The sequence below is a fragment of the Calypte anna genome, chromosome 1 (genome assembly GCF_003957555.1).
Source record: "Calypte anna isolate BGI_N300 chromosome 1, bCalAnn1_v1.p, whole genome shotgun sequence".
NCBI classification, from domain to species: Eukaryota; Metazoa; Chordata; class Aves; order Apodiformes; family Trochilidae; genus Calypte; species Calypte anna.
Window position 1 is genome coordinate 141,320,897 of NC_044244.1, and position 26,146 is coordinate 141,347,042.

The 26,146-nt window shown below is 45.4% G+C and overlaps 1 protein-coding gene across 5 annotated transcripts in view; it reads left to right on the forward strand.

The window, feature by feature from the left end:
• Positions 1-693: 693 nt before the first annotated feature.
• The window catches only part of IRS2 (insulin receptor substrate 2), a 36,734-nt gene continuing 11,281 nt past the window's right edge, over positions 694-26,146 (forward strand). For 2 of the 5 annotated variants that reach the window (XR_003987173.1, XM_030444375.1), the window contains exons 1-3: positions 694-813; positions 4,259-4,324; positions 6,661-10,585. Coding sequence is in view for 4 of the 5 variants with exons in the window: in XM_030444375.1 (XP_030300235.1) it covers positions 7,087-10,585 (3,499 nt within the window). In the remaining variant the exon portion in view is untranslated. Of the gene's footprint in view, positions 814-1,464; positions 1,513-4,258; positions 4,325-6,660; positions 10,586-12,062; positions 12,353-13,135; positions 14,716-26,146 lie in introns of those variants that run through there. The other 3 variants (XM_030444355.1, XM_030444347.1, XM_030444366.1) reach the window with 3 other exon arrangements.

Here is a 26,146-nt window from a genome sequence, read left to right on the forward strand (position 1 = left end):
GGGCACTTTTTCTCTAAACCAGGATCGGTCATACTGTATCAGGCTTTTTCTTTTCAACAAACAACAATATTTTTAATTTCAGAGTCGTGATAATTCCAGAAGAAAGCATTTTACACAGCAATTCCACCCCAAAACAAATCCCACCATCATTTTAAAACCATTTAAAACAGAAAAGCGCCCCAGGTGCAGACGGGAAACATCGCTTTCCTCACTCTCACCACCTGCGTTTCATTCTCCCGCCTGGAGCTCCGGCAGAGCTGGAAAGGGGCCCCGGGGCCGGGCTGTGCGGACACAGGCGGTTCCGCCGCCGCACCAGGCGGGGGCCCCGGCAGCCAGCGGGGGGCAGCACGCACCGACACCGCCCCTCCGAGTGGAGAGGGGCTGGGGGGGGTGAGAATAGGAAGGAAAAATGGGAGAAAAGGGAAAGAAGAGTGAGGTGCGGGGGTGCCTCCGCCATCACCCCCGGAACGGGGAAAAGGAGAGAGAGAAAGAAAAAAAAAAAGAAAAAAAAAGAAATAAAACCCAAACCAAAATAAACCCCACAGCGAACAACAAGGAAAAAAAAAAAAAGATGTTCCAGGAAGAAGATCCCGGTGATTGCGACGCTCTGACGCATCTCAGCCCTCATGCGTAATTTTCGCGCCGGCAACGCAGGGGCGGGAGTGGGGCAGGAGGTGGTCATGTGTGTCCCCACCTCTCCTCCGCTCCCCCCTGACCTCCTCCCCCTCTTCCTTCTCCCGCCCGGATTTGCCCCCAGGAGATAGATGTAACAAATTCCCACGGGAGGCGGAAAACCCGCGAAACCCTGCAGAGGTGGGTCCGGCTGCGGGGGGAGGGGGGCTTGGGGGGCTGGCCCGGGACCCTTCCCCTTCTCCTGCAACCCGGAGCAGGCTGTGGACACGCTGGTGTCTCAAGGAAGTGTTCCCGAAAGGGGCTTTTGGGGATACACCTGTCACGGATGGGAGCACTCGCTCCTTGTTTATATCACAGGAATTTTGTCCTGTGCTTTGTCCAAAATAATCCCAAGGTATCAGCCTGCTTACGGGCTGCGGGGTTCTGAACTTACTTTTGAAGAAGAAATGATCTAAACGCAGAAAAAACTTGCAAGTCTTTGTAACAACAAAAAAAAAAAAAAGCTGGTTAGAAGGCATGCTCCAGATTTTCCTCACCTTGTTTCCCCTCCCATGTAAGAATGTACAAGCTAATAATATATACATAGCTTCAATATATATATTTCAAATAATTAATAAAAGTAGTAGAAGTATTAGCTTCAAGGATTGCTGAATATACATAGAGCTGCATAATTGTAGCCCAAATTTATTTAACCTGGAACTCTCTAGAAATCTGTGGGTGTAGTATTAACTCAGGCAAGTTATCTTCACCTGAGAAAGGAGTATTTTCAAAGTCTATGATCTCTGGATATTTTTCCCTCACGCACTAAGCCACCTATACTTGTTTTCACAGGCCTAGGGGGAAAAATGCCGCAGGAACTTCGGAGCCCAAAATTAAGGGGTAGGGCTACTGTATCCCTCAGTGTTACTCTTGTTCTGGAGAGCTAAAACATCCTGTTAGGAGTTACTATATGAGTAGTATCAACATAGTATCGACTATCTGTAAAGATGGTCTGTCCTCCTTTCCAAATAACACAAGCTTGACGACTGGGTAGTAGCACAGTCATGGTACATTTGCACTCAAAGGAGCAGAGAAAGGTTAAAGAGAAAGAAGGTGATGGGAGTTCATGTCCTCTTACAGCAAGGTTATGAAATGTATAACCAGAATGACACTATCAGAAGTATGCAAATAAATGAACAAGGGAATAAACTGACTTCACCTGTTTATGTAGAAGTTCAAGGATATCAAAATATAAATCACTCTATTTTGTTGGAACAGATAACTGTACTCTTGATAGTATAAGAAAGCGTTGCTGACGCACATAATCTTGTTCTACACTTTTTTTCCCATGGCTTCACTACCATCAGCTCTGTGATCCTGGCAACAGGTAGAAGGCAACAGCCAAGCCAAACATCAAGCACATCCCTTTTAACTGTTACTCCTTATCCTGAAACGTATTTCAAAATGAGATTTAGACTAAGAACAAACAAAAATGTATTTTTAAAGGATGTGACAAATTTTGAAATTCGACCTATTCATGCATCGAGCCTCTTAGAAAGTGTTTTGTGAGTAGCCTGGCTGTGACTTTGGACAGTATTTAAATATGCTACATATCATAGGGCCTGGTGCTCCAGTCCCCCTAATGTGAGGGGGAAAATCCCAACTAAACACAATCAGATCCTTTGTGTGTTGGGCTTGTAGAATTAGGCTTCCACATGCAGCTAAAATCAGTTGTGTATCCTTAGAGGCAATACTTATATCTGACCACTTAAATTCTATTCAGGCAAATAGACTTCCCAAGCAAAATTCCCTGATAGCTTCAGAAGTTCATTGCAAGCAACACAGCATTGCTGGCTGCTCTTTATCACTCACTCATACAATCCATCTTCACCACTCATTGTTGTCACTGAAAACCCACTTATTTCCAGAAATAACCAAAACATAGAGTTTAAATACCTTTATACATAAATGAAATAATCACATCACATTTTTTTGCATACAGATAAGGAACCACAAATACTTGAAACATGGCAATGTGAAATCAGCACAGCTCTGTGCAGGCAAAGCTGCATTTGCTATATCTAGACTAACCTTCATCATTTTCATGAGCAAGGTCTGATTTTCTAGGCATGTCTCTACCAGTTTTGGGTGGATAGAGGTTACATTTTTATGACTGACATAACTGATGGCAAATGCCCATCACACAGATAGTGTATTTTGACAAATCTGACTGTCACCCAGCACAGTTTATGGAACAAGGTATGCTGGCAAAAGCATAGTTTAACAGGCAGGAAGGATACTAATATTAGCACTAATTTTTTTTTTTTTTTGTCTACTTTGTGTATTTGCAAAGCATTCCCAGCAGAGACCTCAAACAAGAAGATAAATGTAGTGAAATAGAGATGGGGCAGAGTGATATGACAGAAGGAATAAGAGAGGTAGAACAAGATCATTTTTTCTTTCATCACAATGGAATTATTTTATAGAGATGATTTAAGCAAACATCCTCTGGCAAATCTATTGCAGTTGCTGAAGATGCTGTTGTTCCAATTTGTCTAACCCTATGTTCTGCCTGAAATTACTTGGTGGAACAAGAGAGCATGTGCTATGCTTCAACTGCCCAAATTCACAGTCCAATCTATCAGTGAAAACCCACTTATTCCAGAAATTAAAGCTAATATGCTACATGACACATAGGAATAGCTGAAACATAAGACATGCCAGCCTGTAGAAACTGTAACCTGTAGCTGAGAGGTGGGATGGACAAGTACTGTTAGAACATTTATTTTAATTAAAAGCTACCCTAATGGCATTGGGAAAAATCTCCAGAAGAGATATACATTTGAAAAACAATTCAGAGAAGTTCAGAGAAAACGCTGAATAAAACAGATCACCTATGTAAACTCGGGTCATTTGTTCTAAAGTGTTGTTCATGAAACAATAGTACTTTTAACCTGAATTTTACAGACACCTGAGTCCCAATTCTTGTACTCTGTAACCTCAGTTATGCATTAAAAAACAAACCCCGAACATGGTTGTGGAAAAAATACTTGTTATGAATCTGCTTAAAATGAACAGCTAAGATGCTGTTTATGCAATAGCAATACAAAAACAAAAGGTATAAACTTCAGCCTTGAATTCTACACTATCTTTATGCCTTTTTCATAGAAACTGCTCTCAGACTCGGTTCTGCTTATAGCCAGTACATCAAATCTGTATTGCCCACAGAGTCAAGAACAGTCAAGTCACAGAGTCAGAATAACATACAGGGAAATATCAAGTAGATGAATTAACATTTATCTTTTTTACATGTCAGACCCAAGAATGCTTGCTCAAGGTCATCAGGCATATTTCATAAATGTCTGGAAAAATCTTTCCAAATTTCCAAGGTTTTTTTCCAGACAGAAGGCTCCTCTTGGTGTTTATGGCCCCAGACTTATCAGTGGCTAGAAATTCAGATAAGTAGCTCTCCTCATGTCTCCAGTAGTGAGAGTGTAGTGGACAGTCTGGTCTGTTGTAGTCCAAGGCAGGAAATCAACTATTCAGAGTTTTCATATGAAACCTGTCTCCCTGAGATCTGTTATGCAATCAGTAAATACATTTTAAATGTACAGTTACTGACTGTATACATTTTTCCCTGGTACAGAAATCAAAGCCCCATTACCAGGACAGGAAAGACTGTAAACATCGCTGGCTGTAAGGAGTCGCACAGGTACAGAAAGGTCAAGGGTACCTTGCCCAAGGTTATGCAGTGAACTCGCTGCCCTTTACAGGCACACATTGCTCGCTCCTGCGGAGAAGTCGGTGCCTCAGATCTCCAAGCCCTTCTTTTCCTCTGCCACCACTACCCTCCCCCCGCCCCTTAAAAAAAACAACAAACAAAACAAAACAAAACAAAAAACCCCCCCAGGTAATTACTACCTTGTATGTAAATGTCAGTATTTCCCCGTAAGACGAAGGGGGAAGCCTTGCTTCAAAAGCTGCTTTTATTGCAGCGTACCGGTGTTTAGAGTGAAGTGGTCTTTTCCAATCACACCCCCCACGCCTCCCTCCTTCTCTGCCTCCTAGTTACAGCTGTTGATTTCTAAATAGGTTATTATGACCCAAACCGCGGAGAATTTCGAGCGGGCGGGAGCGGAGCGGTGGCGGAGGTACGTGCGGGCTGCAGGCGGATCCGCAGCCGCCCTCCTCCGCCCGACTCCCGCCCCGCATCACTTTCGTCTTTCTTTTTTTTTTTTTTTTTTTTTTTTTTATTTTTCTAGGCTTCATACGCAAACACCGCTGCTTCAGCGTGATCGCAAGCCAATAAATGAAAGCGTGTCCCGACGGCGGTCAGGGGAGGGAATGGGAAAGGCGGGGTGGGGGGATGTTTACCTGACCCCAGCCTCACTTTCCCCCCCCCGGGTATGTGCATGGGAAGGCTTCCCCCGCAGATCTCGGGGCAGGGGGTGATGTGATATGGCGGGGATGAGGAACAGGCTTGGGGTCGACGTTCCCTCCATCCCCCGAGTTCTGTCCCCGCTGCCCTCCCGCAGCATGCCCCACGCTTCGTCAGGAGCCACCGCTGCTCTCACAAGAGGGATGGTGGGGGGGAGGCCCCCGGGCATCCCCGCCTCGCAGACCCCTCCCGGGCCCCCGCACTCCCCCGCTCCAGCCACACACGGGAAAATGGGGACTGGCGAGCCCCCCCCCCCCCCCCGCAGCCTCTACTCCGCCGCCCACCCCGACCGGGGCCCCTTCCCCGCCCCCTCCCCTCCTCCATTCACCTCCCTCCGGCGGCAGGGAGAGAAAGGCGCCCATTGATCCCCGGGCGCGGTTTAACTAACGTGCGGGTCCCCGGTAAACAAGTGAGAGACCTCGCCCCTCCAACCCCGCCGGACAGCCCCCGCCCCGCGGGAGGGACCCGCGGAGACCCCGCACGCCGCGTAATCGAGCAGAGGTGGCGGCAGGGGGGGAGCGAGCAGCCCCAAAGCGGTGGGAGTAGCGGGGGGGGGGGTGTGCGGGGAAGAGGGCAGCTGCCCCCCTTCGCCTCTCGTTACTGCATCGCCTCGCCGTGCTGTGGCCGCCTTCGTTCCCAGGAGACGCGGACGCTGTCCTATTCACGCCCGGCTAAATTAATTTGTTAAATTAAACCGAGTAACAGTGCTCCCCCCCCCGGCCCCCTCAGTCTCCCCCGCTCTCTGTCCGCCCTAGGTGGCATTTCCTCGCCGCATCTCAATAGCCGCTGCGGAGGGGACGTGTGAGGGGGGGGAATTGGTGGGTGCGAGAGCAGCCTTGGTCCCGACGGGAGGAAGGGGTTGTGGGGTCGGCGGGTGGCTCCCCGAAATGTTTCGGTGTGCCAGGAACGCGGGGCGGGCACGGGCTGACACACCAGGTGTAGGAGTGCGCGGATGGGGAGCGGGGGGAAGCGGAGGCGCTGCGGTACGTGCGTGTGCGAGGAGGGGCTGACGCACACACGCGTGTGTGTGGGTGTACGGGGGAGGGTGAGAGGGGGAGGCCGGCGTACACGCACGCCCGGAAGCTCCGCTTCGGGGGGCGGGGGGCCCCCGGCAAGGCGGGTCGGCAGCACCTGATGGCCGCGGAGAGCGACTCCGCTGCACACATACACCCCCCTCCTTCTCCTCTCTCCCGCCGCGTCCCGCCCGCCGGTGCTCCGATGGATGGCAAGGGACAACACGGCGGCGGAACCGCGCTCCCCGGCTCCCCCCGGCGTGCCCGCGCCCCCGGCAGGCTCCGGGCTGTGGGAGGGGTGTGGGGTGGGCGGGCGAGGCGGGGCCCGCTGCGCCCGAGGGGGGCCGGAGGCTGTGGGCGGGAACGAGCGGCGGAGGGGTGGGAGAGGGTGTGGGGGGGAGAGGCTCCCGCCGCCCAATGGCGCAGCGCCGCCTCGCACCCGAGGGCCCGGCCCGCCGTGCTATTGGCCAGCCGGCACGTCCTTCTTGCTCCGCTGTAGCCAATGCGGAGAGGCGCCGGCGGCGGCTGGCGGCCCGCCCCGTCTCGGTGTGTGAGCGCCTCGGTAAGGCGGCGGTCACGTGTTGTTTTGCTCTTTAGTTGGGGCACTCGGTGCGCGATGTGTTACTTACGGCGAAACTCCCGCCGGCGCCGGCAGCAGCCGGGGAGGTATCAGCACCACCACCACCACTACTACCACCACCACCACCAGCGGCAGCAGCAACGGACGAGAAGCAACCGCGGCGCCGCCGGTACCCGAACCGGGAAGGACGCCGGGCGGCCGCCGGCAGCACCCGCTGCTTAGAGGCAACGGTTGGAGGACTCCGCTGCGACTCCGGCCACCCGCGCTCTCTCTGCGGAGGAATAACTTCATTTTACTCGCATCCCCCTCCTCTATTTCCTTTCTTTTTTTCCCATCCTTTTTTTAGTTTTTTTAATTTTTTTATTTGAGGCGCACGGCCCCCAGCCCCGCTCAGTGGCAAGCAGCGAGAGGAGCCGGGCGGCGCTCCCGGCGCCGGGTCGGGGATGGCGAGCCCCGCCGTGCTGGGGCTGCTGCCCCCCCTGAGCTCCCCTCCCGGCCCCAACCTGAATAACAACAACAACAACAACCAGGGCGTGAGGAAGTGCGGGTACCTGCGCAAGCAGAAACACGGCCACAAGCGCTTTTTCGTGCTGCGTGGCCCGGGTGGCGGGGAGGAGTCGGGGGGCGCCCGGCTGGAGTACTACGAGAGCGAGAAGAAATGGAGGAACAAGTCCGGGGCGCCCAAGCGGGTGATCGCCCTGGACTCCTGCCTCAACATCAACAAGCGGGCGGACGCCAAGCACAAGTACCTCATCGCCCTCTACACCAAGGACGAGTACTTCGCCGTGGCGGCCGAGAATGAGCAGGAGCAGGAGGGCTGGTACCGGGCTCTCACCGACCTGCTCAATGAGGGCAAGGCGGCCTGCCTGGGGTCCCCCCACCGCCACCTCGCCTCCCCCTTCTCCGCCTCCTGCAGCGCGGCCGCCGCCTCCCTGGCCGCCGCCGGAGAGGACCTCAACTACGGGCTGATCACCCCGGCTACCGCTGCCTACCGGGAGGTCTGGCAGGTGACGCTGAAGCCCAAGGGCTTGGGGCAGAGTAAAAACCTCACCGGTGTCCACCGGCTCTGCCTCTCGGCCCGCACCATCGGGTTCGTGCGCCTCAACTGCGAGCTGCCCTCGGTCACCCTGCAGCTGATGAACATCCGCCGCTGCGGCCACTCCGACAGCTTCTTCTTCATCGAGGTGGGGCGCTCGGCGGCCACCGGCCCCGGTGAGCTTTGGATGCAGGCGGACGACTCGGTGGTAGCCCAGAACATCCACGAGACTATCCTAGAGGCCATGAAGGCGCTGAAGGAGCTGTCCGAGTTCCGGCCCCGCAGCAAGAGCCAGTCTTCATCATCTTCCTCCTCCGGGGGGGCCGCCGGGCCCGGCGGCAACGGAGCCTCCGCCACCCACCCCATCACAGTGCCCGGCCGCCGGCACCACCACCTGGTCAACCTGCCTCCCAGCCAGACCGGCCTCCTCCGCCGCTCCCGCACCGACAGCCTCGCCGCCGGCGCCGGCACCAAGTGCACGCCGTGTCGGGTACGGACGGCCAGCGAGGGCGACGGCTGCCGGGTGGGCTCGGCGGCCGGCAGTCCCATGAGCCCGGGCCCCGTGCGGACCCCCCTCAGCCGCTCGCACACGCTTAGCGGCGGCGGGGGCCGGCAGGCGGGGAAGCTGCTGCCGGTGCTGGCCGGCGGCCTGCAGAGCAGCCGCTCCATGTCCATGCCCGCCTCCCATTCGCCCCCCTCCGCCACCAGCCCCATCAGCCTCTCCTCCAGCAGCGGCCTCAGCTCCGAGCCTGCCCATCCACATCACCCGCAGCGCCCGTCCAGCGGCAGCGCCTCCGTCTCCGGGTCCCCCAGCGACGCCGGCTTTATGTCCTTCGACGAGTACGGCTCCAGCCCGGGCGCTGACCTGCGGCCCTTCTCCTCCTCCTCCACAGCCAGTAACCGCAGCAACACCCCCGAGTCGGTGGCCGAGACCCCCCCGGTGCGGGACCCCGGGGGCGGCACCGATCTCTACGGCTACATGACGATGGAGCGCCCCCCGAGCGGCCGCCTCTGCTACCGGCCCTGCCCCGACGCCACCGCTGACCGGGGCCATCGGAAGCGGACCTACTCGCTGACCACCCCGTGCCGGCAGCGGCCCGCCCCCCCGCAGGTCTCCTCCGCCTCCCTCGACGAGTACACGCTGATGCGGGCCACCTTCTCCGGCAGCGCAGGCCGCCTCTTCACCTCCTGCCATGCCGGGGCTTCCCCTAAAGTGACCTACACCCCCTACCCCGAAGACTACGGGGACATCGAGATCGGCTCCCACCGCAGTTCCGGCAGCAGCAGCACCAACCTGGGGCCGCCAGCAGGGGGGGGAGGAGGAGGGGGAGATGATGATGGCTACATGCCCATGACCCCCGGCGTGGCCGCAGCCCTGGGGCAGGGAAGCCGGGGCGGCGATGACTACATGCCCATGAGCCCCACCAGCGTGTCCGCCCCCAAGCAGATCCTGCATCCTCGGGCGGGGGTGGGTGGTGGGTCCCCCGGGAACGGGAGCAGCTACAAGACCAGCTCTCCCGGGGAGAGCTCCCCTGACGATAGCGGGTACATGCGGATGTGGTGCGGTTCCAAGCTGTCTGTGGAGAGCTCGGACGGGAGGCTGAGTAACGGCGACTACATCAATATGTCCCCTCGGGACCCTCAGCACGGGCCCCAGGCTCCCTCCCTCACTCCCCCGGACTTCTTTTTTTCCCCTTCGGGACATGGGTCCAGCGAGCCCCAAAAGCCCAGCTGCTGTTCGTACAGCTCCTTACCCCGCTCCTACAAGAGCCAGGGCTTGGCAAAGGACAGCGACCAGTATGTTTTCATGAACTCCCCAGGGAAGATGATCCCGGAGGAGGCAGTGCGTGGTGTGGGCCAGTCGCCCTCCGGCACTTTTGTCCCCTCCAGCCACACGGTGCCTTCGCCCCTGCGGCACAGTCGGACTGAGAGCTTTCTGAGCCAGCGGTGCCAGCGGGTGGCCCGGCCCAGCCGCTTCTCTTTGGAGACCTTGCGGACGATGCTGCCCAGCATGAACGAGCACCCTCTGCCACCCGAGCCTAAGAGCCCCGGTGAATATATCAACATTGACTTTGGGGATGCTGCCGTATATTCTCCCCCCTCCCTACCCGCTGACAGCCCAGCCTCCTCCCTGGGCTCGGGTACGGGGCAGAGACGCTCCCCTCTCTCTGACTACATGAACATTGACTTCGGGTCGCAGTCACCCTCCCAGTCGGGCACGGTATCAGTGGGCTCCCTGGAAGCACTCTCTCCGGGCTCTTCCTCCAGCACCAGCCAGGCCGACGGGCGCTACCTGAAGGCGGCTGTGGGGGTGGCTTGTTCGTCCAGCCCATCCGACGGTGGGGATTACACCGAGATGACCTTTGGCATGGCCACCACCCCACCCCAACCCATCGTTCAAAAACCAGAAAGTGCCCGGGTCACCAGCCCCACAGCTGGGGTGAAGAGGCTCACCCTCTCTGGAGTGGAGGCTTTCATTCTCTCCAGCCCTCCCCCAGACCCAAACCGGGGTGCCAAGGTTATCCGGGCAGATCCCCAGGGGCGCAGGAGGCACAGCTCGGAAACTTTCTCCTCCACCACCACTGTGACCCCTGTGTCCCCCTCCTTTGCACACAACCCCAAACGGCACAACTCAGCCTCAGTGGAGAATGTGTCCCTCAGGAAAAGTGAAGGCCTGGAGGAGGAGCAGGGAAGCAGCCCCATGTGCCGGGAGACCTCGGCTGGCTTCCAGAATGGCCTCAACTACATCGCCATTGACGTGGTGGACGGGACCCTGGCAAACTGTGACAAAGCCAGATTGAAAGCCAGGCACATCCTGAACGGGGGCATCAACGGAGTAGAGATGAGCGCCTATGCCAGCATAGACTTTCTGTCTCACAACCTGAAAGAAGCGAGTGCTGTGAAAGGTGAGTAGCTACCTCTGACAGTGCCTGCCATGCGTGTTTGTGCTTAGTGATTTGTTTTTCATCATGGGCTTGTGTTGTGATGTGTTGGGTAGAGCATTATTCCTCCTCTCTTCCTTAGAAATCTCTTTTCCTCTAACATAAACAGTCTTGGAGGAACTCGGTGGCCCTTTGTATGAGAAAAAGTTTAATTTGGGGTAATTTTACATGTTTGAACTCTACTCTGCTGTTATTATGAGTGTATGCTTCTGGGTACCCCAATACAAACTCATGTTTACCCAGTTACTATGTTTGGGCCGTACTTCAGAGTTTTCAAATGTAAGATTTTGGAAAGTGTTTGGAAAATGTGACCAAAATAGTTTATGTTAGTGTGACTTCTAAATACTATTTTAAAACATAAAGTGATTGCATTAAAAAACAGGGCTGTTGGACTGAGGACATCGGATTACAAAAAAACAATCCTTGGCTGTCTAGCTGGGAAGGTCAGTCATACCAAAATGAGAAAGGATAAATTTAATATCTTGGTTTTGAAATATCTTATCTCTTGCAAAACTTTTAACAGTAAATCATGGTGAGTGTGGAATGTGAATTCTTCAAAAAAACACAATTCTTTCCAGAAGTCACTATATGCATGAGCTGTTGCATGTTGTGTTACACAGTTCACTTATAGGCCCACCCCTATGGTGGTGTGTAACTATGTTCCAGCTGGCGGCTGAGTCCCAGCGTGAATGACCAGTTGGCTGGCTTGCTTTTATCTGGGTTACAAATGCTGGGTGTTCAGACAAAAGCAAACGAAAGAAATCTGAAACTCAGGGTGAGGGAGAGAATTTAGGTTTTAATTATGTAGCTGTTACTTTGTTGAGGTGCTAGTTACTGCTGTTTTGTGGTTGGTTCTTTGTTTGTTTTGGGGTTTTTTTTTTGTTTGTTTTTTTTTTTTTTTTGGTTGTGTTGGTGGGGGTTTTTTTGTTTGGGTTTTTTTTGTTTTTGTTTTTTTTTTAGGAAAGAAACAAAAGAAATACCCTCCTCTGTATAGCAGCCCGCCTCCCTCTTAGCAAGTGAGAATATGTACACAACTGGGAGCTGGTTGAGGAGGGCACACAAGAGCCAGTCTGTCAAGGATTAAAAGTTAATGATGAGACGCCGCAGGGATTCTCTTTGCTCTTGAATTTATGCAAGACCTGGTACTTTGCAGCTATATATGCAGATGGCTTTTAAGACACGTTATGGGTCTAGCCAGGTGAAATGATACACAGCGTTGTAGTGGTTGCTTGGAGGTGAATAGTTATTGCTGCTGTGTTCACAGTGCTGACAGAGGTCATCAATAATAAGCAAACAGCGGCAGTTTCTAAGAGATGCTTGCAGGTTTGTTGTGGGTTGGTTGGGTTTCTTTGTGTGTGTGTTGGTTTTTTTTTTTGTTTGTTTGTTTGTTTCTTTGTAGCTAGTTGATTTTTGAAGAAGAAAATATTTTCTCTTTTGATAGGAAGTACAGGAAGATGGAAAAGATGAGAGATCCACCGTTTGCAGAGCAAGCTTTGAACCTAATTAAGACGAGAGGATTGTTGAATGAAATGTCAGAGTTTGAAAGGATGAACGCTTATTCTGAGTGACTGGAAGGGCTGAGAGCAGAGCGTGATTTGTCTGTTAGTTTTGCTGGGGTCATTCTCAGGAACCCTGTGGCTGGACCCAGACCCTTGTGATCACTCTTGTTGTCCAGCCCTGGGGTTCGTGGTCCTGGGTACCAATAAAATGTCACTCCCCTTTCTTTGCCAACTGTTTTTGTTTTTTTGTTGTTTTGTTGTTTTGTTGTTTTTTTTTTTTAATCCACAAAACCCGAGGAGTTTTTCTGGAGCCACCTACAGCAAACCAAACCCCGTGTTGGGAAAGAGCTATTTCCACAACATTCCCCAAACTGCTGACCCGAAGGGGGGAGGGGAGCGGGTACCAGTTACCGAGAAAACCTGGAGTGGATGAGAACGCAGTCACCATCCGGGCGAGAAGCAGGAGTGATAAGAGATAAACAGGGGGAACCGACTGCTGTCCTTCCCATTCGGTAAACAAAAGGATAACGGAGTAAACAGCCGTGTTAATTAGATTTACGGCATGCAGGGGAGAGAGCTCAGTTCTGCTCTATATTTTTAAACGGGTGGCTATAGGCTCGCCTTATTTTAATATTTAATCTGCATGCAGATTTCTTTTTCCTCTTTCCCGTAAGCTTTTAAATGCAGGCCACTTCGAGAAGTGTGGTGTGGGGAAGCTGGTTGAGGTTTCTTCTCTCTCTGGGAGGCGAGGCTGTCTTCTCCACCACCCTGCTTTCCTAAGAGGCCATGGTTATGGGGCTGGGGCATTAATGTAGCCAAGATGGGGCCAAGACTGAGGAGAAACCTCAGACAGCATCATCAACCAGCAGTATGCAGGGTTAGGTACCATAAACGGTGTTTCAGGTTGATTGCATTTGTTGCAAGATAACTGGAAAGGTCATAGCATGGGGGGCGGGGGGGAGAAATATACCTCTAGAATATGGGTCTAAGCAGAATCATGTCATTCGTTTTGCAGATTTCCTACTTTCTCTTTTGGTTTTCGTTGGGATTTCACACTGAAGTTTAATGAAGGATTTCTGCTGCTCTTTAAAAAGATGACAAGTCTTGTGCCAGTGTATTTATTTGAATTTCAAACTTGTGATTTGGGAGACTACTAAGAATTTCATGTTTTGCGGAGAAACACATGCAATTTCAATGAGACTGTATTTTGAGTGTGAGCAAGAATATTTTACCATGATAGCAATTCAGATAGAGTTCAGAGAATCTAATTTTGTAAAAATTAAAGGTTTGCACAAAAGAGAGCTTAAATATAATCAATATTGTTTACTTAGTTGTTTGCACTTTTTTCGTATTTCGCTTTTAGCTATATTAGAAAAATGAGAAGCTTTACATCTTTAAAACTTCTCCAAAACCCAAGAGAAGTTTCTAGTAATTTTAAAACAATCAAGAATTCACCTATATTTAATATTTAGAAAAGGATAATGTTACAGATACAGGGTATACAAACAAAAACTTATGAAGTACTTTCTCTGTAAGTTAGTATTTTGATTTGTGTAAAGCACATGTTAAAAAAAAAAAACAGTTGGAATTGTTCTTGAATGTCTGTAGCCCTAGATGTACTTTCACGTGAGTAAGTGTTCTAGGTGAAACTTAGTACCATTTAAAAGTGACTGGTGTTCACATGTAACTTGTCTCTGCTATCAGTGACTTACCTCTGCCCTAGCAGAGTGCTGTGCTTTTGGAAATTTCCATGTGATGTGTAGAGGCAAGAGCAAGCAAGTGCATCCACAACTGCTGTCAAAACAGAAGAATTAAAAGGTTGCTTGAAATTATCAGTTCGTTTAGCTTTACTGTGTTCTGAAAGTGTGCAAATATTTAAGAACTGGAGAAGCACTTGCCTTCTTCTGGTATGTAAATAAAATAGTACTATTACTGCTTGGTTAAAACTTGTTACTTGGTGATAAGTAGCCTTTGTTCTTAAATTATGACTGCTTTTTTGCTTAAAAGCATTTGAACTGTGTATGGTTTTCATTATTTATGGAGACATTTTCACTAATTTTTCTGATGTAGTATAAAGTATTTATTTCAGTATATTTATGCCAGATTATGCCCAATTGTGGTGTCACTTTTTATGGTGGATCTTAGTTCTATTGAAGTCAAATGGGTGTTTTGTCTCTATTCCAGAGGGGCTAAGATTTTATCCTTTATTGTGTAATCCTCAAATTCTGAAGTAAAATTACCATTACATGCAGTGTAATAGGGAATTTTGCTGAATTGAAAACACCAGACTTAGGTGGGATATCTTAAATTTTATTTTCTTTTCTCTTAAGAAAATGCTCTGTAAGTTGTGTTTCTAGTAGTTGGTCTAGTTTTCTGAAGTTGAACAGATACTATATGTACCCAACACAGTTGTTTTCCTCCTGTGTTAGTTTCTTTTGTCTCAATTTATTCAAAGAAGTCATCATCTGTAATACATCTACTTAAGATCATACTAAGGTGATTTTTGATAATAATGACAACCCCCCTGCCTTGTCAATTAGCTCTTACTTCTGTGAGGGTTTTATGATTGCACCTAAACAATAAAAAGCCTGTCTTAAGAAAACTCTTCTGTGTCTTTCTAATGGCATTTTAGCTTATTGAAGGCATAACCCTTGTTTCATTTTTCTTTGGGTTTACTTTGCACGTTGAATTATATTATTCAGGTTTGGGGGTTTTTTCCTCTCTGATATGTCAACTGCGTAATACAGTACAACAGTACAATACAACAAAATGTGTATTCTTTTTAAAATTACTTCTTAAAATATTAAAAGGACTATACATATTTTAAAGTCTTTCTTAAATTAGTTGTAGTAGTTTCTCTTACTGATGAGTTCTGTAAGAGCACAAAAATTAACACCAGAAAGAACTGAACTACTTTCAATGGCTTACATAGTTGGTCGTTTGTTTTTTTAACCACTTATGTTTAGAGTTAAAAAAAATGAGGTTTTCTTTTACATTCTCTAGAAATCCACTTCTTGACTCTCAGAATGCGTTTTACAGCTGACCACATCAGAATGGTTGGGTTTCAACCTAGCAGAGCCATTCATGAAGCACGCAATGTAAACTGAAGTTATCTATGATTATGTGAAGCTTGTGATATTTTAAATTATGTTGATTATATGGATGTCAGCTTTTTGGAAGCAGATAGAATATTAAAATGCATAGCTTCTATTAGACTTTTATTTTGCTTTATACTTAAAATTATGTTTAGCTACACTGCTTGTAGAAAGAATGTCATAGTTGCTTTGAGACATTTAAGATAAATTGTTATAGGCTAAGTTGAATGGTGGGTTTGTTCTAAAATGAGCCAGTACAGTCATTGCTCAAGGCAGAGGAAATGCTTAGGTTGATGATTGCTTCTGATTACTTGATTTCTTTCAAGATAGCTACAGAGGCTAACGTTCACTTGTAAGTAAAATGTATAAAGGAATGTTTGAACAGAAAGAGTATAAGGACATGTTTTATGTAGTGTTTCTCTTTTTTTTAATAAGGAAAGAATAATGTGGGTTTCTTTACACTTGATTTACTATTATTTTAAATAGCATTAATTGCATTGGAATGCTGGAGTGGTTTAAAAGTTGAACCACAGTAAGCATCCACAGAAAAAAAGAAGCTAGTGTATAAAATCTAACTTTCCTCCCTATTCAGTAGCTAAATGGCAGTATAGGCACATCCAGGTGTTTTCTGTTTAAATTGGATTTTCTCTAAAGCACCATTAATATGTTTCTTTTTATAGCAGTAAACACAGAAAGAAATGGCCATATCTGGGCTCTTTTTTTTCTCTCACTTCATTGATGTGTCGTATGCTTTTGTACTGGTACTCTTCATGTTTTCTTTTTTTGTGTCTAGGTGTGTTGTGTATTAGTCACTATATATGCTTCAGCACATGTTGTGGAAGTTTTAACATCATGCTGGGGGAGTGTGTGTAATAGTAATTTGAAGTGAGCATAGTGAGGGAGTTGATAAATTAGGGCATGTAATTATGGAGGTTTCACAACTCTGGTTTTTGTTGTTGTTTCTTACAATGTTTGTTTAGAAGCATGCTGTGTATACATGGAAATCAGTAACATCCCTTGAGTTTTTAGACTGTCTTGTGACCCCAAAGTTCAGATATGTTTTGTTTGTGTGTCTGTTGTCTGGCATGTAGTTATTTTTAAAGTTTTTGTGCCTATGTGTGCAGGGGGTCAAAGTGGCAGCCTTGAAAAGCCAAGTTCAGCGGAGCAGTCTCCTGGCTGCTGGTTATTGAAAAGGCTGGGTTTCTCCTGCAGCCTCCCCAAAGGAAAACTTTTATTGTTTGTTTGTTTGTTTGTTTATTTGGTTTTACTCTGATGTTTCTGTGAACTGCCTTTAGGTATCCAGCATGTGAGCATCTTGGGTTAGTCAGGCCAGCTAGCAGCAGTAAGCAGAGCAAGCAGGGGCGACTGCTGCCAAGCCTTTTAAATGCGAGATATAAAGTAGCACAGTTTTTTTCCCTGCATCTGTCAGTTGTAGAGGAAACAAGGATTACTGGTTTAGAATGCATTTGCAGTTTCCCCACTAACTTAGGATGAATCCCTATATTTGTAGGGTTGCAAGTGTTTGTACTTAAAGCAAGCTTTTAAGGCTTAAGTGTGATAAGCCTGATCCAAAACCCAGAGAAATCAATTTAGAGATAGCTTACATCTTTACAGAGGCAAACCTAAAGAAATGCACTTCATGGAGCGTTAAAGTGCTAACACATGTAGTAACATTTGGGGGTCGTTCAAAGACTGCAGTAGTGTGTAATCTCCCTGGTGTTGCCAGTTAGATAGTAACAAATAACTTTGCTAAAGAAAAGATAGGATCACAGCAACTCATCTTGAAAGTGCCCTCACATTCGCAGGGAGTTGCTGTTGTTTGATGAGGTGAAAAAATGGACCACTAAATTAGCAGTGTTCAGAAAAAGGCATTCAAGCTGCTGGTGAGAAATCTCCTTGGCAATTGATTTAAAAGATCAAAGACAACACTCAGATTTCTGTTACTATCCAGGTTTTTCTGCTTTCAAAAAAATTTTCCAAAACAATTGTTCTCAAATTTTTATCATAGATGGTGGCCCAAAATTGTATACAGTTGTATCAAAGGTAGTAATTAAAAAATCCAGGTTTTATGCACAGCAAAGGGCAATATACATTGTAAAGAGGGATATTTTAAGTTAACAGCGGGGAAATCCTTTGATACTATCTTTGATACTATGGTGTTTTTTTGTTTGCTTTCAAATCCAGATTTGCTTGTCTCAGTTGACTAAAAGTTACCTTAGGATGTGTTTTTAATCTTAACAAATCAGTCACAGCAGTAGTTAAGAAGAAAAAAAACAACTCAAGCTCTAAGTCCCCACCTCTGCTGGTAACATCTCCATCGAAGAAGAGTAATGCAATAGCTTGATTCCATAGATTAGGAATGATTCAGTGTTTTGTTTACATCATTTGTCAATCTCTTCAGCATCCTAGAGGAGAACACTTCCTTCCTGGCAGATGGCAGCCCCAGGGCCATGCACCTGCCATTACAAGCACTCCGTGCTAGTAATCTACCCCAGCATCGCTGTTGACAAGAGGCTAATGATGGGAGACTGTCTGCCTGACAGCCTAAACAAAATAGGAACATATTTGTCCTTCAGCGAGGGTCTGAGAGATCTTAGGAAGGACAGTCAGAACAGTATACTGAAAAATTACAATGGAATTTAATTTAGACCTCTTGGGAAGCAACTGCAGCGTGAGCCTCTTTCAAGATAACGATGCCGCAGAAAGCGAACAATGTCTCAAAGAAGGGTTTTTCTGTTTATCCAGTGGAGTGATAGCTGACTTTATATTTAATGGAGCTGTGTTGATGGGAAGTAAGACTTGTGTGATTTGGCTGGCAATGCCACAGTCTTCTGCAGCAGAGGCTGCCCTCGCTGGGAGTGAGGGGTCAGACGTACTTGAACAGGGCTCTGTCTTGTGCTGTGAAATGGAGCCAAAGCAGGGTTAGAAAGCAAAACTATCTCCTTTACTGTTTGTGAGTGGTGTGTTTGCTGCTTGCATAATGCATTCCTGCTTCAATAATTTGATTTGTAATATTATATGTTTTTATTATGTCGTTAGACCAGGATGTCTTGTTTTCTGTTTTGTTCATTTCTCTTACATGTTTGTGTTTGCTTTTCTTGTTGAAATGAATATGGGTGATGTTTCTAGGGGATGCTACCCAAGGCAAGAGTATCTTTGAAGTAGGCCAGGATGTTCTTTGCTAAATTTAAAAACTACCCAAATATTACCCAGAGTTTGTGGAGTATTAAGCAGGATTACACCATGTGCGGATTAGACATTGTTGAGCAGCTTGTTTTTGTTTGAAGGGGTCAGAAACGGAGGCACTGGGGCTTTAGTGTGGTGCCAAAATAGCAAACTTGCTGATAGCATTAACAGCAGCAGTTTCTCAGAAACAGTAGAGCACAGTGGCAAGTTTTCAAGCTTTTCAAAATGATGCTTTAATAAAATGTGTTTGATGCGTGCCTTGATAATGAATATAAGGTATGAAACTCATTATGTTTGATTTCTATTTCCAAATCTGTTTCACAGACAGTTTAAATATATGAAGAGCAAAACCATGAGAATTAAGGCAGAGAACTTTGCTTCTCTTTACATCAGAGTCAAATCAGTAAATCATTCCTGTAGCAGTAGGTAAATCATGTCAATGAAGTAAGATCTAAGCTGTTTGAGATTTGCGTCTTGCATTGTATCTTCCTATGCAGTATATTATTTAAAATCAGTGTTGAAGACAGTCGTAATATCCAGTTTAACCCCTCACTAAATAGGGTAGTGTTGTCAAACTGATATATGGAATGGAAAACCAGATTATTTTTGCTTTGTATCTAGGCTTTTGCTCACCAGAAGTCATAAAATTGATTGATCACGATATTTGACAGTCTTTTGGGGGAGGGTTGGGCTTAACTCTTACGTACAAGACATAGTAGTGTGGAACAGTTGCTTAAGATGTAGAAAACACCAATGATGCTGCCTTGTCTGCCTGCAGTAATAGAAAAAAAACTGAGGCTATAGAAAGTTACTTGCAATAACTGGTAATGCTACATTTTAGTATTATTTAAATAACTAAGAATAGAACTGACAGATGGATGCAAACCAGTTTTCTAGTTAATGCAAAGCCATGTAGTTAGTGTAAAAACATTACATCACCATAATATAACTGTACTAATACCGTCTCCTTAATGTAACAACAACAAAAAAGTTACATTTCTTTTGTTACAAGCTTGTACAGAAACTATTGGTAAAGATTTGTAATGATGATTAATTAATTTTAACATTATGAACTTCAGAAAGCTACTTTACAATAGAATTGTTACAACTGATTAGTTTTGATCTAGTGTAAAACTTTGAACACTTGTATTTGGATTTAAAAGCACAGTTGTGTAACTTAATGCAGGGGTACACAATGCCTTCGGTGGAGAAGTTACAGAATTAAGTGTTCATGATTTTAACAGTAGTTGTGGAGGAGCATTAGGAATAAACACACACACACACACATATATATATATATATATATATGATCCTGAGGCACAGAATACTTGAGACAATTTGTCATAAGCTTAAACTGGTCAGTACTTAATGACTTTATAAACCAAACAGTCTATCAGTTTCTGTCACTAATACAAGCAGGAGCTTCTGATACGCACCAGTGGGTGCTCGGATAATACTGCTTGCTTTTTGATATCTACTGTAGGGTAGCTTACTACACTGTTCTGTTTTAAACTTAAATGTCAAATGAAAATCCTGTCAATATAAGCTTTTAACTTTAACTAGTGTGTTTTAAAATAAATAGTAGATTGCGTGGTTTCTAAATAAATAAATTGGTAGTACTCAGTTGTTGAATGTTAGCCAATAGGATGACTTCCAGATACAAATAGACCAATGTATTTCAGTTCTGTAAATGATTTCTAGTCTAGGTCTTCTCTTAATTTGTTTTCTGTTAGTATGAATGTTCAAGTGACAGTAAACTGAAAGCTTTGTAAGATATGATAAGATGATGGTCCATCTAATAATAATAATAATAAAAAAGTCAGAATTTGATAGTAGTTAAATAGCTGGACTTTAGAAATTGATTTTTAGTAGAACTAGAATTAAGCCCTCAGGAAATACATTGATGGACTTTTATTTTAATACATGTATACTTGATGATGGTAGGAGGCAGACAGGATAGATGTAGATACTGCAGCTTGAGTGAGCAGGGTTGCACTGGTGTGCCTGGATGCAGAGGGAGGTGGTCTGTGCTGTGAATGAGCTATGCAAGAGGTTCAGACACCACACTGCTCTTTGATGGAGTTGATGGGAGAGGCCATTTAGAGATTCTTCTGTGAGTCTGAAATGATTCCCTAAGTCTTGAGTCATCTTCATCAGTTATGAACACAGCAAACTTTAACTTGCCATACTGGCCATGGGGATGCTAGGTTGTTATAGAGAAAATACTACATTTTCTACTCCTTTCACTCCTCAATATATGCTTTCCATTTTCTTTGTATTCATATATTGGCTGTTTTGGCTTTTCCAAGGTGATAACATTTCAACCATGCTACTTTTAAAGAATGTATTAGGAGTTATTTATATGTTTTTTTGATAATGTAGATTCAGCCTTCAATTCTACTTGTTTTTACTTTTCCAGTGGTTATAATTGTTTTGATTTTTACTAATAATTTCCATATTGTTATAGTGCAACTTGCTCTGTTTCCTCCATTTGAGCACAGAAGAAGCAGATGCTGCATTTAAAAAACAAACAAAGCAAGCTGGAATTTTAGAGCATGTACCTGGGAAATAGGGAGCTCTTTTGAGGACTGGTGCACAGAAGACAACTTCAGACTCTCCACTCTGAGTGAAATGAAGTGTAGACATCTCATCCTTAGTTGAATATCTTGACCCTGAAGTTCTTAGTGGTTTTTGTTAGTTTACTAACATCCCCTTTATTAGGCACTAATTTTTCTCTTTTTTCTTGAGATATTTCTCCGTACATCTTCTAAAGCTACCTTAGCAGCTGACTCTTACTTGTTCCACTCTGTAGACAAATAAGAAGTTTATTGAAACTGCATGTTAAATTATGTGCATTTTTTTAATAATGTAAATCCATTATTTCATTGAACTATGAAGTGACTTTATGTTACTTACGTGAGTGTAACTGTTTTTATGTGTGTGTACCTGAGTAAGATCTTAATTTTGTTTCTGTAGTCTTGAGAATCATTTCACAACTTGGTACATCTCAAAATATGTTAACTCACTTTTTGCATCAGGTACAAACAATCAGATACAAAAATTTCTTACTTTGAATAAGGGAGTAAATTCTATTTGATACGTAGAAGCCTGTTGCCTCATCAGATAAAACCAAAAAGGACCATGGTAAAAAGTTGTGTTTCATAACTGTTTGTTAATTCAGGAGAGGGGAATGCTTGTCTAAATTCCATGATCTAGTTTAGGAAAAACAGTTGAAATAAGTGGTGCCCATTTTAGTATGGGGTATGACCATAACTGTTGGAATGAACAGCATTGTCATTTGTCTTTTAAGTCTGAAATTCTGTTTGGTTTTTTTTCATTGGATCAGATGCTGCAGGAGTATGTGTGTCTGTTTTGGTATATATGGTGGCACCTTTCTTAAACTTCTCTGCTGCTTCTGCAGTGTGGTAGCTTTTAATCTGACAGAGGTTTTCAAGGATTTCATAGCAATGATGAGATACTAGTAATGAGGTGTGGAACCATTTCTCTTTCTCATGGACTGTCTAAGGTCCCTTTTTGGGTCCTTTGTGACTACGTAATATCTTTCTGGAATAATAATAATGAATTAAATTAATTTTTCCCTTGTACTTTAATTAAAAATAGCTGCTGTAAACAAGTACCTCTGATACAGTATAAAGTAGTCAGTGGACTGTCACTTGGAAAACCATGGTGCAGAGAAACCAGTCATTTACAGCCTGTTCATGTTTGGTTTATTTTATGTGTGACTACGGAAATAGCTAAGTGATCTTGCCCAAGTCTTACTCCTGCTGTATAGGAAAGTGTATCTGTGGTCTCCTGTCTCAAAGACAGAGGGAATCTGGCTTCTTTGTTTGTTTTTTTGCTGAAGAGACTTTATTGATGACAGTCGGAGAGGCTGAGGCATCTAAGAGGAAGACATTGTCAAAGTTGCTATAATTTTTATTACTGCCTCAGATTGGTTGGTTGTTTTCTCCTCGTAAATAGGCATCTTGTGATTGCTGCAGGAAAGTTTTGTGAGGGTTGTTTAGCACAGATGGAATGGGATTATATTTGCGAGCTGACAGAGGATATTCCAGAAGAGGACGTTTAGATGTGTTTTTCCAAACAGGTTTTGTGGAATTTGGCTGTGCTGGGGTCCTGTTTTGGTCTGGTGGACACAGGACTATAGTTAATTGGCAGAAATATCTTCTAAGGCTGCCACTGCACCACAGGGCTTTACCATAGGGTACCTTAGCATAGGTGTGCTGAGTGAAGTTGCTTAATTCCTTCTGTATTGCAGATTTCAGCCCAGGTATCTCCAGTATACAACAAGGGTCTGTATTCATTTCAGGTTTCCACACGTGTGGTGGGTTTTTTTCATCTAGCCAGTGTTCTTACGCTCTATGTAGAACTGAGAGGTTTGTCCCAGTCTGTAGACACCTCATTTTCACCCTCTTAGGAGCCAACTGAAAGAGTCCTCTTAAAATAAGGATCTGGCTCCCCTAAGGAGTCACTGAAATGGTACAGGCACCCCAAAGGTATTGAAGAGTTTGGTTAAATTCAGACTTGGAGATTGGCACAAACCTGTCTTCCTGAGTGTAGAGGGAGGCTATATGCTTGGCATTAGTGAAACATCTAGCTTCCAGAGGTCTGTGGCTTGTGAGATCAGGCCTGTGTGGAGTCTATTTTAAGCAAAAGGACTTGAAATGAAACTAATATTCATATGTGGATCAGCTGGCGTAGCTAAGTAGTCGTGCCTGACCTGGACTGTACTCTCTAGTTAGTTGATGGCGTATTGTATTTGTTCAGTAAATGTGAAATTAAAAGGGATTTGTGTTTTCTCTGGCTGTGCAGCTGCTGCACTGTTGGCTGAATGCTTTTCAATATATTTCCTGGTCAGTCACAATACGTGGAACAGGCAATGATATCAGGGCCTTAGCACTTGGAAGCAAACTGGGGCTTTAAAGGCACAGATGCCTTGGGGGAAAGACTGGTATTTTGCTAAGTGTTTCTTCATATATATTGTCTGTGATCTTGGCTTTTTCATGCTTTGCAGAACATCCTCCCAGAATAGCATCTTAGCTTTATAAAGTCTCTCCTTTGGCACAGCATGCTACATGACATTACAGTTCCTTAATGTGATGTCCTGAGTGCTCATCATACCTATTTGAGGTGTCTGAAGCAGCTTTAAAGAGCTGGGATGCTGGCAATGGGAGAAAATACAAGCAGGTGTCTGTGTAGTGGAAAGCCTCCCTGAAGTCTTGGGGAGTTCTCTGCTGAGCACTGTGGGGCTAGAATTGAACTCCTAAGTGTCTCATCGTAGAAGGAAAAGATTTTTTTTTTTTTTTTTTTTTTTTTTTTTAATCTGTTACATAGAAACAGTACCAGCAGCCTAGTTTCAGAAAAGTTGAAGTCTCAGTTATATAGTCATGTGGTCAGATATGTTGCTGTAAGTAAAATGTATTTTTCAAAAATGCTTAGTGAGCCACTGGCAAACCTTTTTAAGAAAATTAAGTGCCCTTGGTTGCTTATAAACATATTTACCCAGCAACAACTGAGGGTCATAGAACAAACCAAAACAAAGACACCTGCATGAGAGCACTGGTGAGGTGAAACCAGAACTGGTGAAACCGTAGAATACAGCTCTGTTTGTGTAAATATTTACTGAGAGCTCTTGTAATTAAAGAAGAAAGTGCATCTTGCTTTGGAGTTAGCAATATTGCATGTAAGTGATGAGCTTCACTTTTTATTTCTGCAGTAAATTGTTGAATGGAGAGGATTCAAGGCGCATCCAGTGGATCTGGGAATAATCCCATTCATTCATTACAAGGTTTCTTGCTTGAGAGAGAAAGTAAAGCATGAGTAAGACAGGAAGCAGTTATTCTATATGCTTTCTGTTATCACAGGTTATTTTATGACCACCTTCCAGGTTTTAAACTGGTGTTCTCTGAAGATAAATATTAACACCAAAATTAGTTTTTAAAACAGTTTGCTAAACTTTTTGCCTCTGCTTTCAAACCTAGTTAGCCTCCAGGAGTGATAGGTGGATGACATTTATTATGCCCATGTGATGAAAATACATCCTCTCCTTTCATGTCTTAATATAATACTGACTTCTGTATGTGATACAATCCATAACAACTTCAGAAAGAAATGCTAAGTCATCCTGAGATGAAATTCAGAGCAGGAAGTTACAAGTGTCCCTGTTTGTTTTAAAAGGGAAACATAAAGATGTTTTGGTTGTTTTAAATTATTTTTCTAGCATTTCTGAGAAATGCATTTGATGCAAGGGAGAATACAGTCTGGTTTCTAAGTAAGACATCTACAAATAACATTCTTTGAGACACCGTTTTGCTTTGATTATTAGGGGGTATGTCCTTGCCCATTTATCAAGGAATAGTAAGAAAAGGCTGCTGGGGGTTTGTGCTGGAGGGAGAATGGCTTTTTTCAAGAAGATACAGTGAGTTGATGTGAAGTTGTCTGTATTAAAGCTCAAATGGATGAAGGTGTTGAAATCAACAGGGACAGGGTGCCTCGTTCTGTTTGTGAATCCAGCTTTCATACAGGACCTGCAGTGCCAGACATGGCTGTGGGTTGCATGCCTACAGCCCCAGGAAAGTTAATGAATGCTCAGGTCATGGTCTTTAAGGAGTTGGTTAGGAGTATGTTTCTAAACATTATCTGAAGGGATGATCATAGCCCTGTTGAGTACCTGGGGAAAGGATTAAGATGTTCTGACTGTTCTCTGTGGAGTTACTACAAAGTATTTGGTTAAACTCAACTCTTCTGGTTCTGGACAGGATCTGTGTCCCAAATCCCAAGTCTGAACTGCGGGACCAGGACAGTTCCCAGGACCTGGGTTCATGGCATGGACACTCCATTCACCTTCTAAGTGCACAGATGACAGACAAAGGCCCAGGTTTGCATCGTCCCCTGTTACTCATCTCGGGGGGGGAGACCTAGCCTCAGACCAGCAGGGAATCTCTGAGAAGTGCAGTAAATTCTCTGGTGGCTTTTGTAATAATGTTGCTCACAGCTCAGGATTTCGTGGTTATCAGCAGAGCCCACTTGCCTTATTTCAGGGCAAAACAAAGCCCTGTAATTTCTGAGTATCCAAAACTGTTGCTCTTTTCGCTTTACTTAAATCTTAAGACTGAATTTATGCATTTTCATTTTGATTGATTACACAGATGCCACAGGGGTAGAGTATAGCTGAATACAGCAAGACACATAGATAATTATATGGCAAACAGTTTCAGACTTACAGAGGGTAGATGTAGATGAGATATTAGGAAGAAATTCTTTTCTTATGTGGTGAGACACTGGCACAGGTTGCCCGGGGAAGTTGTGGCTACCTCCTCCCTGGAAGTGTTCAAGGCCAAGTTGGATGGGGCTTAGAGCAACCTGGTCTGATGGGAGGTGTCCCTGCCCATGCAGGAGGGTTGGAACTAGATGATGGAACTATGATGTATTCTATGATACAATTGTATAAAACAGCAACTGTAACTCCAATGAGCAGAAATAGATCCATAGATGTTTTCACTGGTGATAAGCTAAACTTGAAATTCAAACAGTTGTAAATAATATCACTACAGAAATATTTTTAAGGGTTAAAAAAAACAACTAATTCACAGAAAATAGATAGCTTCTCATCTTTGTGTTGTGTGGCGTGTCCCTGACAGTGTGTTGAACCTGGTGATCACACTGGAGTTGTTTGGGTGTCAGAAGCAGAGTAAGGACTGAGCTGTGTTGCAAATGAAATGAAGGTA